Source organism: Ornithorhynchus anatinus, chromosome 8 (assembly GCF_004115215.2).
Source record: "Ornithorhynchus anatinus isolate Pmale09 chromosome 8, mOrnAna1.pri.v4, whole genome shotgun sequence".
Classification (NCBI taxonomy): Eukaryota; Metazoa; Chordata; class Mammalia; order Monotremata; family Ornithorhynchidae; genus Ornithorhynchus; species Ornithorhynchus anatinus.
The window spans coordinates 4,754,856-4,768,297 of record NC_041735.1 but is presented as its reverse complement, the minus strand read 5'-3'; the positions used below and the strand labels follow the sequence as shown (position 1 = coordinate 4,768,297).

The window sequence follows — 13,442 nt, the reverse complement described above, 5'->3', positions numbered from 1 at the left end:
GTTATTATTTGACAGGTGAGGGAACAGAGGCACAGAGAAGTGAAGCGACTCGTCCGAGGACATACAGCAGACACGAGGCAGAGCCGGGATCAGGACCCGGGTCCTTCTGACTCCCAGGACTGCGCTCTATCCCCTGGGCCACACTGCTGGGCACAAAGATAGGACGCCTGCCCGTTTATTAATGACCGTTTATTCGAAAGTATGCGGACACCGTCTCACGCTAATAATAAGCTAATAACACCTCTCATATGAAGTCAACTCTCATTTTAGCAAACACATAATTAGCGCTTCGTTGCCAACAACAGTTCTGAAAATGGGCGTGCAGATGCATCCTTGAGCTTTGTGAGTTCGGTTTCAATGTAACAGATTTTCGGATTACCCTCGGGCTTCCCTGAGGATGGTCAAAATGAGAGTTGAATGGTTTCTTTCCAAGACATTCAGTGGGCTCCCTCTTCTCCCACAACCTTACATGATCGGGGCTATGAGAAGCACTCCCCCCATTCGACTCCCACACGGGTCTCCAATTCTTCAAAATCTCCAGATTCCTTCCCTCCATTTTGATTTCGAAAATGACGCAAGAGAAATGACAGTGTCTACGCTAAGTGCCGTCTGTTGGTGGTTTCTGCTCTGGAGAGGTATAAATCAATTACTGTCAGTCAATTGTATTTATTGAGCGCTTACTGCGGGCAGAGTTCTGTACTAAGCGCTTGGGAGAGTACGATATATCAGTGTAACAGACACATTCCCTGCCCACAGCGAGCTTACGGTCTAAAGGGGTGACAGACGTTAAAATGAATAAAGAAATGACAGACAGAGAAGCAGCGTGGCTCAGCGGAAAGAGCACGGGCTTGGGAGTCAGAAGTCATAGGTTCGAATCCGGGCTCTGCCACTTGTCGGCTGTGTGACCGTGGGCGAGTCACTTTACTTCTCTGTGCCCCGGTTACCTCATCTGTAAAATGGGGATTAACTGGGAGCTTCACGCGGGACAACCCGATTACCCTGGATCTACCCCGGCGCTTAGAACAGGGCTCTGCACATAGTAAGCGCTTAACAAATACCAACATTATTATTATTGTTATATGTACAGAAGTGCTGTGGAGCTGGTGGAGGGGATGAATAAAAGGAGGTAGTCAGGGTGATGCGGAAGGGAGTTAAAGAAGAGAGTTTACTGTGTGCAGGGCACTGTACTAAGCGTTTCTTCTTCAGATGCCGAGTCGTTTCCAACCCATAGCGACTCCAAGGACAAACCCTCTTCAGAACCTCCCCTCTTCTGTCATTAGATCATTCTGGTATGTGTGTCCATAGACTGTGAGCCCGTTGGTGGGTAGGGATTGTCTCTGTCTGTTGCCGAATTGTATTTTCCAAGCGTTTAGTACAGTGCTCCGCGCACAGTAAGCGCTCAATAAATACGATTGAATGAAAGAATGAGTTTCTTGGTAAAGATACAGAAGTGGTTTACCACCGCCTCCTTCCACGCAGTAAAAACTCGAGTCTCTGCCGTTGTCTTTGATCAATATTTCGATCGCTCCATCGTCTGCCTCTGACTCTTTCCCAGGCGGCCGCTGCCCAGCACAGGGGAATCGACGCAGGGCGATGCAGAAGGGAGTGGGAGAAAATGAGGGAGGTCCTCTCGGCGGAGATGGGCCCTCACCAAGATTTTGAAGGAGGGGGAGAGTAATTTTCTGTCGGATCCCACGAGACTGGAAGCTCCTTGAGGGCAGGGCTCACGCCTGCTCACTTTACCGCGCTCTCCTAAGGGCTCGGGGCGATGTTCCATCCACAACAGGTGCTCAATAAGCGGATGGATCAATTAGAGATAGAGACCAAAAATGTTCGGGCCGTCTTTCCCCACTCCTCAGGAAACTCCAGCGATCACCCATCCACCTCCGCATTGAACAGAAACTCCTCACCATTGCAAAGCAGACAATCACCTTGTTCCCCTCCTAGTTCACCTCGCTAGTTTCCTGCTACAGTTAAACCCGCACTAACCTGCTCACTGTGCCTCTAGAATAATAAATAATAATTGTATTGGTTAAGTGCTGACTATATGTTGCCGAATTGTCCATTCCAAGCGCTTAGTACAGTGCTCTGCACGTAGTAAGAGCTCAATAAATACTATTGAATGAATGAATATGTCAACCATTGTTCTAAGCGCTGGGGAAGATACAAGGTTACCAGGGTGTCCCACGTGGGGCTCGCAGTCTTAATCCCCCTTTCACAGATGAGGTAACTGAGGCACAAAGAAGTATACCCAAAGTCATACGGCTGACAAGTGGCGGAGCCAGGATTAGAACCCACGACCTCTGATTCCCAAGCCCGGGCTCTTTCCACTAAACCACGCTGCTTCCCCATCTCTCCTTATTCATTCAGTAGTATTTATTGAGCGCTCACTCTGTGCAGAGCACTGTACTAAGTGCTTGGAAATGCTCACTACCGAATGAATAGTGATGGTGATGATGGTATTTAAGCGCTTACTGTGTGCCGAGCCCTGTTGCAAGCGCTGGGGGAAATACAAGCTAATCAGGTTGTCTCACGAGGGGCTCACAGTCTTCATCCCCAGACGAGGTAACGGAGGCGCAGAGAAGTGAAGTGACTTGCCCAGAGTCACACAGCAGACAAGTGGCGGAGCTGGGATTAGAACCCCTGACCTCTGACTCCCAAGCCTGGGCTCTTTCCACTGAGCCACGCTGCTTATCTTGCCACCATCCCCTTGCCCACGTCCTGTCCTGTCCTGGAATGCCCTCCCTCCTCAAATCCGACAGAAAATGATTCTCCCCCCAACCTTCAAAGCCTTATTGAGGGCCCACCTCCTCCCAGAAGCCTTCCCCGACCAAGCCTCCCTTTCTTCTTCTCCCCCTCCCTTCTGCATCACCCTGATTTGCTCCCTTTTTTCATCCCCCTCCCAGCCCCACACCATTTATGTACCTATCTGTCATATATTTCTATTTCCATTATCTGTCTCCCTCGCTCTAATAATAACAACGGCGGTATTTGTTAAGCGCTTACTACGTGCCGAGCACCGTTCTAAGCGCCGGGGGGATACAAGGTGATCAGCTTGTCCCACGTGGGGCTCACAGTCTTCATCCCCATTTTCCAGATGAGGGAACTGAGGCCCAGAGAAGTGAAGTGACTTGCCCAAAGTCACCCAGCTGACAAGCGGCAGAGCTGGGATGCGAACCCACGACCTCTGACTCCCAAGCCCGGGCTCTTTCCACTGAGCCACGCTGCTTCTCTAGACTGTAAGCTCACTGTGGGCAGGGACGGTGTCTGTTTATTGTTGTACGATACTTCCCCGAGGGCTTAGCGCAGCGCTCGGCGCACGCTAAGCGCTCGATAAATACGACTGAATGAATGAATGACCCTCCTGGCCTGTGTCGTCCAACGTCCCGAGGGACTGAAAAGAGTCTCTTCCCTTTAGAACCTGTTCCATTACTTGACGGAAGTGAAGGCGGGCGGCGGGGTGAAGATCCCCGAAGTCAGAGGCGACGAAGCCTGGAAGGTGTTCTTCGACGACGCGCCCCAGGAGATCGTCGATGAGTTTGCCATGCGCTACGGCATCGAATCCATTTACCAAGCGATGACGTAAGTTCTGCGCCCCGTCCTCCCCGGGAGGGCCGAGGGAGACCCCGAAAGGAGGAGACCCCGCTGAGTGGAAAGGGAGAAATCCCCCAGCTCTCTTTGGCCGTGCTGAGGGTACTGGTGATCACCGCGGCGATGTCTTGGCAGTAGAGCTTTTTCTCTGATAATGATAATAAAAAATACCGATTCTAGTAGTGCTTGTTTAGCGCTTACTATGTGCCAGGCCCTGTACTGAGCGCCACGTGGCCTAGTGGAAAGAGCACGGACCTGGAAGTCAGAGGACGAGGGTTCTAATCCCGGCTCTGCCACGTGCCTGCCGTGTGACCTCGGGTGATTCACTTCACTTCTCTGGGCCTCAGTTACCTCACCTGTAAAATGGAGATTAAGACTGTGAGCCCCACGTGGGTCAACCTGATGACCTTGTATCTACCCCAGCGCTTAGGACAGTGATCGGCACATAATAAGCGCTTAACAAATACCGTCTTATTATTCACTTCTCTGGGCCTCAGTTACCTCATCTGTAAAACGGGGATTAAGACCGTGAGCCCCACGTTGGACTGGGACTGTGTCCGACCTGATTGCCTTGTATCTACCCCATTGCTTAGATCAGTGGTTGGCACATAGTAAGCGCTTAATAAATGCCACAGTTATTATTATTATTAATATTATACAAGCAAATAGGGTTGGACACAGTCCCTGTCCCACGTGGAGCTCACAGTCTTAAACCACATTTTATAGATGAGGGAGCTGAGGCTCAGAGAAGCAAGTGACTCGCCCAGTTTCCCACAGCGGGCAAGTGACGGAGCCAGGATTAGAACCCATGACCTTCTGACTCCCCAGGCCCTTGCTCTATCCACTGATGATGATGAAAATGATTCTGGTATTTTTTTAAGCTCTTAGCATGTGGCAGATATACAGTATTTAGGTCGGGCACAATCCCACCTGGGGTTCGCGGTTTAAGGCCGGAGGGGAGAACAGGAATTTGATATTCGTTTTAAGATGAGGAAACTAAGGCACGGAATGGTTCCCGGATGGGGATGTTTTCAGCTGCACGGCTGATTTAAGTGGTAATAGTATCAAATCAAATCCTTTTGACTGAATACTTACTGTGCGCAGAACAGCGTATTAAACGCTTGGGAGGGTACAATATCCCAGTTGGTTGATAGGTTCTGGGTCCACAAAGGAGTTTACAGATTAGAGGAGGAGATAGACATTAATATAAAATAAATAAATTCCGGATACGTACGTAAGTGCTAATGGGGCTGAGAGAGGGGTGAATAAAGGGCACAGATCCAAGTGCCAGGGCGATGCAGAAGGGAGCGGGAGAAGAGGAAATGAGAGCTTAGGGAAGGTTTCTCGGAGGAGATGTGCCTTCCCTGAGGTTTCGGAACATAGTAAGCACTTAAATATCATAATAATGTTGGTATTTGTTAAGCGCTTACTATGTGCCGAGCACTGTTCTAAGCGCTGGGGGAGACACAGGGGAATCAGGTGGTCCCATGTGGGGCTCACATGAAAATAACATAAAAATGGAGAGAGTGATTATCTGGCAGATGTGAAGTGGTGATACTATTCAGTATGTACTTACCCAGGTACTCCATTTCTGTGGTCTCTAGTATTTATGGTATTTGTTGAGGGCTTTCTTTGTGTGGGGCACCGGACTAAGCGGCGAAGCCCTTTTTAAAATGGTATTTGTTAAGAGCGTACCATATGCCAGACACCGTACTAAGCGCCGGGGTAGGGACACGTTAATCAGGTTGCGCACAATCCCTGTCCTACGGAGGGCTCCTAGTGTTAATCCCCATTTTAAAGATGAGGTAACTGAGGCACAGAGAAGTGAAATGATTACCCAGAGTCACAGAGCAGACAAGTGGTGGACTGGTGACTAGAACCCATGGTTCTAATGGGCAACTGATGCTTGTCTGTTTGTTTTGTTTAGTTGTCTGTCTCCCCCCTTCTAGACCGTGAGCCCGTTGTTGGGTAGGGATCGTCTCTATCTGTTGCCAAATTGTACTTTCCAAGGGCTTAGTACAGTGCCCTGCACATAGTAAGCGCTCAGTAAATATGACTGAATGAGAGAATCCACGGATTTCCCGGGCCCGCGCTCCATCCACTAGGCCACACTGCCACTGGGTGCCCCTTCCTATTTTCTCCAGAGCCGAGCTCCAGCCTCCATCCAGGGGAGAATGGAAAGCCCGTGGAAAGCTTCCGTGCTGGTGTCTTTTCTAGAGAAAAGCAGAATCCCTTCACCCGATCCACATTTTTTCACGCCAATCTCCTCGGAGGATCTCTCGGCGAGGCAGGCTGCCTTTGAAGTTTCCCTTTAGAATCTGCATTCATTATCGGCTTTAGTTAGAAAAACCAAACAAGCAACAAAACATCTTTGAAATTCTCTGTCTTTCGCTGACCGCCGCCTAGCCCAAGGACTTCTGGGAACACTTCAGAGTACCACCGTTGTGCAGAGAGTTGTTTAAAGGCCACTGGAGATGGAAGGGAGTCAACTCCCTTCTCTAGGTTTGGGCAGAGGAGGTGAAATTCACAGCAGTTTGACTCCGTTCCACATTTTGCATTCAGTGACTGCAGTAGAGAACTGAAATAGAAATGAACAGCGGGAGAGTTTCCATCCAGAAGTTCCCGACTGCCCCCACTGTGGATATTCCTTGTGACAGAGTGGACGCTAGCGTTTTCTGACCGAATTCTCGGGCAAATCGATAGTATGTACCGAGCACCTTCTGGGTGCAGAGCAGCGTACTGAATATCGGACGGTGGAGTTAATAGAAGAAGTGTAGCCTAGCGGAAAAAACACGGGCGGGGGAGACAGAAGACCTGGCTTCTAATTCCGGCTCTGCCACTTGTTTGCTGTGTGACCTCGGGCGAGTCATTTAACCGGTCCGGGCCTCAGTTTCCTCAGCTGTAAAATGGGGATTCAGTACCTGCTGTCCCTTCCTCTTAGACTGTGGGTCCCGAGTCTGTCGGTCGTCTTTATTAAGCGCCTCCTGTGTGCCGAGCACTGTACTGAGCGCTTGGGGGAGTACGACAGAACCGTAAACAGGCACGGTCCCTGCCCACAATGAGTTTCCAGTCTAGAGGGAGAGACAGACATGAATATAAAGGAATAAATGACAGATATGTCCATAAGGGGTGTGGGGTTGGGCAGGGGATGAATAAAGGGAGCGAGTCAGGGCGACGCAGAAGGGAGTGGGAGAAGAGGGAAGGTGGGCTTAGTCAGGGAAGGCCTCTTGGAGGAGATGGGCCTTCAATCAGGCAGGGGGGAGTAATTGTCTGTCAGATATGAGGAGGGAGTCCCCCTTTCCCTCTGCTCCTTTCCCCTCCCCATCGCCCCGACTCCCTCCCTCTGCTCTACCCCTTTCCCCGCCCCACAGCACTTGCGTATATATGTACAAATTTATTATTCCATTTACTTTGTTAACGATGTGTATATATCTATCATTCTATTTATTTCTACTGATGCCTGTCTACTCGTTTTGCTTTCCCCTCTGTCTCCCCGCTTCTAGACTGTGAGCCCGTTGTTGGGCAGGGATTGTCTCCATTTGTTGCCGAACTGTACTTTCCAAGCGCTTGGGGCAGTGCTCTGCACACGATAAGCTCTCAATCAATAAGATTGACTGAATGAGAGCGTTCCGGGGCAGAGGCGGGACCTGGGCAGGACGTGGTTGCTAGAATGAGTAGACCCAACCCCTACCCTCGATGAATTTACAATCCAGCAGGACCATCGGAATTTCCCAAGCTTGATCTTTTTGACCCCGTGTCGCTCCCTCGGATTAATCTCTTCAGCTACTCCCCGGTCTGCCCGGCCTTTCTGCGCCTCAGTTTCCGGCTCTGTAAAATGGGGGTAAACCTGTGCTCCTCTCTGCTCGGCAGTGAGGTTACTTCCCGGGGGGGAGAGGGGGCAATCACGGAGTCTTCCAGCTTGTCATTGTTCGGTTTCTCCTGCCAATCAATCCATGCTATTTATTGAGCGCTTAATGTGTGCAGAGCGCCATACTGAGCGCCAGGGAATGTACAGTACAATAGGGTTGGTAGACGTGATCCGGGTGGGAGAGGAGGGAGTGTGATTCTCTGTCCCATCCTTCCTTTATCCCCTTCCCAGCTGCTATGGGATTTCCGTCCTCAGGGGAACTTTCCGCTTTCTCAGGCGCCGGATACCTGAGAGAGGAACCTCTTGTAAGCGGTGTCCGACCCGATTTGCTTCTATCTACCCTAGTGCTCGGTACAGGGCCTGGCACGTAGAAAGCACTTAAAAAATACCACAGTTATTATTATTAATTATTAGAACCCACGTCCTTCGGGCTCCCAGACCTGTGCACTATCCACCTGGCCACACTGCTTCATTTTCCACGTTTCTGCCTAATCCTGCCACTGGAGTCCCTCCTCCAACCGAAAACCTGCCTCCCCACGGACTCCTCCGTGGCGACTTAGCCACCGCCGGACAACTTGGAATCCCAGTCGTTTTAGCACATTAGGCGAAGCTGCACTTAGATTGGTTAAACTGTTTTGACGCCAGGCTAATCTTCTTGCAAAAATGAAGCCAAAGTGCTTTTTCTGTCCCTAATCCCCATCCTTTAATCACGTCCCTGGAGGAGGCTGAAACGGCGGTGGTAATTTGTTTGTCGGTTGTGTATTTTATTTGGAGTCAATTACTGAAATCCATACCCCTTCAATCATTCGTTTGAGAGACCTGTACTACATTCCCCCTCCAGCCAGACAGTGCTCTGCTCACTGTAAGTGCTCAGTGAGCACTTATGTACGTAACTGTAATTTTATTTATTTATATTGCGGTCGGTCTCCCCACTCTAGACTGTAAGCTTGTTATGGGGAGGGAATGTGACTGGTTATTGTTGTATAGTACTCTCCCACGCACTTAGCAGAGTGCTCTGCACACAGTAAGTACTTCATAAGTACAGTTGAATGAATGGATGAAATATGATCGATTGATTAACACAGAACGTGTTAGTGCCATTCAGTTTGATTGGAAGCTCCTCAGTGGGCAACGAACTGGATTCTTCCTGTGCTGGCCCCCGAGTGCTTAGTACAGCCATGGGCTCCCAGTAGGCACTCAACAACAATAATAATAATGTTGGTATTTGTTAAGCGCTTACTATGTGCAGAGCACTGTTCTAAGCGCCGGGGGAGATACAGGGTCATCAGGTTGTCCCACGTGAGGCTCCCAGTTAATCCCCACTTTCCAGATGAGGGAACTGAGGCACAGAGAAGTCAAGTGACTCGCCCACAGTCACACAGCTGACAAGTGGCAGAGCCGGGAGTCGAACTCATGCCCTCTGACTCCGAAGCCCAGCTGAGCCACGCTGCTTCCCCAATAAATGCTCAATCACTTCCTCAATAAATACTTTGATGGATTGACTGTAATTCCCGGAGGGCAGGGCACTCAAGTTGTGCTCCTGTTGGACTCCCTCTAACAAGAGATGCTTGTCACTCTTTTTTATTTCATGGTATTTGCTAATGGCTTACTACGTGCCAGGCACTGTACTAAGAACAGGGGTAGTTTCAAGCTAATTCAGGTCGGACGCGGTCCCTGTCCCACATGGGGCTCACAGTCTTAATTCCCGTTCTACAGATGAGGTAACGGAGGCCCAGAGTCGAGAAGTGACTTGGCCGAAGGTCACATAGCAGACACGTGGTGGAACTGCGATTAGAACCCAGGTCCTGACTCCCGGTTCTGTTCTCTAACCACTAGACAACACCGCTCCGGGTTATCTCCCAACTCTCAGACGGCCGGGGGAGCCTTGGAGGAAGAGGACGATTCTTTCCAGGGTTGTTTGGGTTGGGGAGGGGGCTTTCAACAGGTAAGTCGGTGGCAGAGAAAGGTGACAGTAGGGAGTTGAGAAGCCGCGTGGCCTGAGAACTTCGGCCCGAGAGTCAGAGGACCCGGGTTCTAATCCCAGCTCTGTCGCTTGTCTGCTCTGTGACCTTGGTCGAGTCACTTAACTTCTCTGTGCCTCAGTTCCCTCATTGGCAGAAGGGGGAATCCGATACCTGTTCTCCCTCCTACTTAGACCGCGAGCCCCGTGTAGGACCCGATTAACTTGTATCTACTCCAGAGCTTAGTGTGGCGTCTTACACGTAGTAAGTCCTTAATAAGTGCTATCATTATTATTACTATTATTATAAAGTCTCTGGTCCTCCTTGGACCAGTCTGCCTCTGGGATGGTCAACGTTCACACCCGTCCACGGGTCAGGCTCACCACAGTTACCCTCACTCTTCCACTGGGGTTCGAGATGTTTCGGTGAGACACGGGCTCACGATAAAAATCTCGAGCGGGGAAACCGGTTGCCTGGGAACTTTTCTTCAGGGATAGCAAGCAGTCGGCGGGAGGGATTTTACAGAGAAACGTCTAGCGGCTCGCACGGCCCCTGAAATTACCAGGCCTCGTTCTTGAAGAGAGGGAAGAGAAAGAAAGCACTGTGGACAAAATAACGAAGGTCAGAGTGCAGCTCGGAAGACTCCCTCAGTGCTTTTCTCTGAATTTCTAGCTAGGCCACCAATCTCCTCAGCCCCGACAGAGCAGTCTCCAGAGTGAAAAACTCTCCCCGCAGACCCCGATCCCGGAATCTCAGCACACCGCCTTCTCCCAGGCAATCTTAACTACAGTTCTTATTTTCAAATATGCGCGTGGGTTCCGATTTCCCCTCCAAGCCGAGACTTTCCTCCTTCGGCTCCTTCTCTTCCAAATTTTATTTCGAGCTCCGCTCTCCGACTCCGGGCCTTTGTTCTAGTTCAGAGAGAAGAGCTGGCTTCGAGGGGCTCGGGGAGGGATCGCCTTCGTATCGGCAGACTAGAGACGTCACCGTTGCTCGCTGGGTTGAAGGAGGAGGTCTTCGAGCTCAGAGCTGTCATAATGCAGTCGGTTTCCCCGATTTAATCGGCATTCTGGAGCGCCGCTAATTAGATCGCGGTCATCGCATGTAGCCTGATGATTAGCAATTAGAACTGCCCACGGAAGGACATTTCTGCCCACACTAAGCAGGTGTTGCATCTGTCAGAAGTCAAATCACAGGTGCTGAGTTGACCAGATGAAAGACTGACACTAATTATTTTATATTTCTTGCCCGGAACTGGGTTCCTCCTCCCACTGCCTTCTCGGGATTCAGCACGGAAGGGTCAGCGAGTGATGAGCCAAGCAGGCAGCTGTCCTCTTGAATTAATTAGGCTAGTGCTCCCAGCCTGCTTCCAAGCCAGACCCGGGTAGAGTGCTCAAGCGCTTAGTACAGTGCTCTGCACACAGTAAACGCTCAATAAATAGGGACTAAATGAGTGAACGAATAAGAAGCAGCGTGGCCTAGTGGAAAGAGCGTGGGTCCGGGAGTCGGAGGACCTGGGTTCTGATCCTGGCTCTGCCTCTTGCCTTCTATGGGACCTTGGGCAGGTCACAACTTCTCTGTGCCTCAGTTTCCTCATCCGTAAAATCGGGATTAAATCCTACTCCCTCCTACCTAAGCTGTGAGCCCCCTATGTGAAAGGGACTGTGTACAACCTGATAATTTTCCATTTTCCACTAGTGATTGGAACATAAGCAAGCACTTAACAAATGCTATATTGTTATTATTTTCAAGTCAGTCAACCCTCAGTAATCTAGACACTGACTGCCCAGGGACCGACTGGAGAGGAGACCATATTTCCCCTCTGCTGATCCTCCTTTTCTACTCCCCTTCCTCCACACAACAAAACGTCCCCATTTTGGCTGCAGAAAGGACTTCGGAAGCTCGGGAAAGTAGGGGGAGGGAGAAAGGAAGGCTCCCAAGTTGTCCTGGGTGAGTTGGCCAGTCGCTTATTCCGCGGCTAGGGCGGGCAACACCAGGGAGTTCCGTGTAGCCGTTCTGGATGTTTCCATGGCACCTCAACCCACAAAATGTCACCCCGTTGGCTGCAGAAAGGATTTCCGAAGCTCAGGAAAGAAGGGGTGGGAGAAAGGAAGGTTCTCCGGTTGTCCCGGGTGAGTTGGGCGGCGAAGAATGCAAGGAAAGTCTAGGACACCATGGACTATTTGTGGTTTCTACATATCTGTGAAGGATAGAGCCCTCTGTCAGCGAGAGGATACTGAGAATAAGCAATTTGGTTAAAACGCCTCATAACAAAATGGAACGAACGGATGTGGATGGGGCTTTATTAGGTTCCTAGAAATATTGGCAGGTTCGAGAGGGATTTGGATACATTCCGGAACGAGCGATCTATGGTGGGTTACTAGAGGGAAGGCTAAGGGTGTGGATTGGACATCGCTAGCTCAGACGGGCACAGACACACATTCACACCCACAAACCTGCCCTCTCTCAGAGCACAAAGGAAAGGTTTAAGGCTCTGGAATGAATACTCTGACCGTCCATCAGTCTGTTTTCCATCCGCTCTGCTCTCTGACCGGTTCGGATTCAACTCCTGATGTCTTTATGTCCGGTCTTTAAATTTCAAGTGGCCAGCCTCCCTCTCCCTCTGCTCCTACAGCCAAATCCCATGGCTCAGAAGTAGCTCCGCCGTCTTCAGTGACCCGAGAAGGGAGAAAAACGGTTCTAGGGGAATGGAGAGTCGGAGTCCCCTTGGTGACACAATTGGCATTTGGGGAATTTTAGCAAAATGTTCTGAATTTTGGCATTGTGTCACTGCGGGTCACACTTGATGAACATCAATTACTTCTAGGTCGGCGGAAGGGCCTTCTGGTCTGTTTAGTGGCATCGGTGGCGTCCCATCCATGACGCTTTGGGAATCGTTCCGCCACCGGCCCAAGATGGCACAGTCCTCCCCGGGCTCACGGTGGAGAGTGAAGAGATTCCCGGGATGACTGTCCCGCTGGAACGGCCGTGGTTAGACCTACACTGGAAGCGTATTATGGGCAGGAAACGTATCTACCAACTCTGTTATAGTGTATTCTCCCAGGGGCTTAGTACAGTACCCTGCCGCTCAGTAAGCGCTCGATAAATACCATCGATCTACTGATTGATCGGGAAAGACCACAGGGTCTCCAGATTCCGGCCGGGACCCCGAGGAGGTCGGTTTTTGATCATTCTGCGCTCTCCGTTCCCCCGTCGTTCAAGAGAATTACGTATCCCCGAAGGGCGGAAAGGCTCCCTAACTGAAGAAGCGATTTTAATCCTGCGGGTTTTTCCTTTCATGGTTTGATTTCGGATCATTATTTACGTGCGCACGGTTTCCGTTTCCCAAATCTCCTTGATCGTCACAGGCCGGGTGAGACGGCTCGAGAAGTTACCGAGGCGGGGATCGTCTTTTAAAGCCCTTTTCATCTTTTTTTTTCCCCGTGTCGTAGGCACTTCTCCTGTCTGTCCTCCAAATACATGTGTCCCGGGGTGCCTGCTGTGATGAGCACGCTGTTGGCAAACATCAACGCGTTTTACGCTCACACGACCGCCACCACCAACGTCTCGGCCTCCGATCGCTTTGCCGCTACCAACTTCGGGGTGAGTACCAGCCCGAGATTCATTCGCTCGTATTTACGAAGCGCCTACCGGGTGCAGAGCACTGTGCTAAGCGCTTAGAGAAGCGGCGTGGCTCAGTGGAAAGAGCCCGGGCTTGGGAGTCAGAGGTCGTGGGTTCTAACCCCGGCTCCGCCGCTTGTCAGCTGTGCGACAAGTCACTTCACTTCTCTGGGCCTCCGTGACCTCATCTGTCCAATGGGGATGAAGACTGTGAGCCCCACGTGGGACAACCTGATGACCCTGTATCCCCCCCTGCGTTTAGAACAGTGCTTTGCACATAGTAAGCGATTTGTCCATTGCAAGCGCTTAGTACAGGGCTCTGCACAAAGTAAGCGCTCAATAAATACTATTGAATGAATGAATGAAATGAATGAACAAATGCCATCATCATTATTATTATT

The 13,442-nt window shown here is 50.6% G+C and overlaps 1 protein-coding gene across 3 annotated transcripts in view; it reads left to right on the top strand.

Moving 5' to 3' along the window:
* The window catches only part of UNC13C (unc-13 homolog C), a 184,726-nt gene that overhangs the window by 82,704 nt on the left and 88,580 nt on the right, over positions 1–13,442 (top strand). For all 3 annotated transcript variants that reach the window (XM_039912855.1, XM_029070801.2, XM_029070800.2), the window contains 2 exons: positions 3,419–3,582; positions 12,873–13,023. In XM_039912855.1, coding sequence (XP_039768789.1) covers positions 3,419–3,582; positions 12,873–13,023 — 315 coding nt within the window. The remainder of the gene's footprint in view (positions 1–3,418; positions 3,583–12,872; positions 13,024–13,442) is intronic.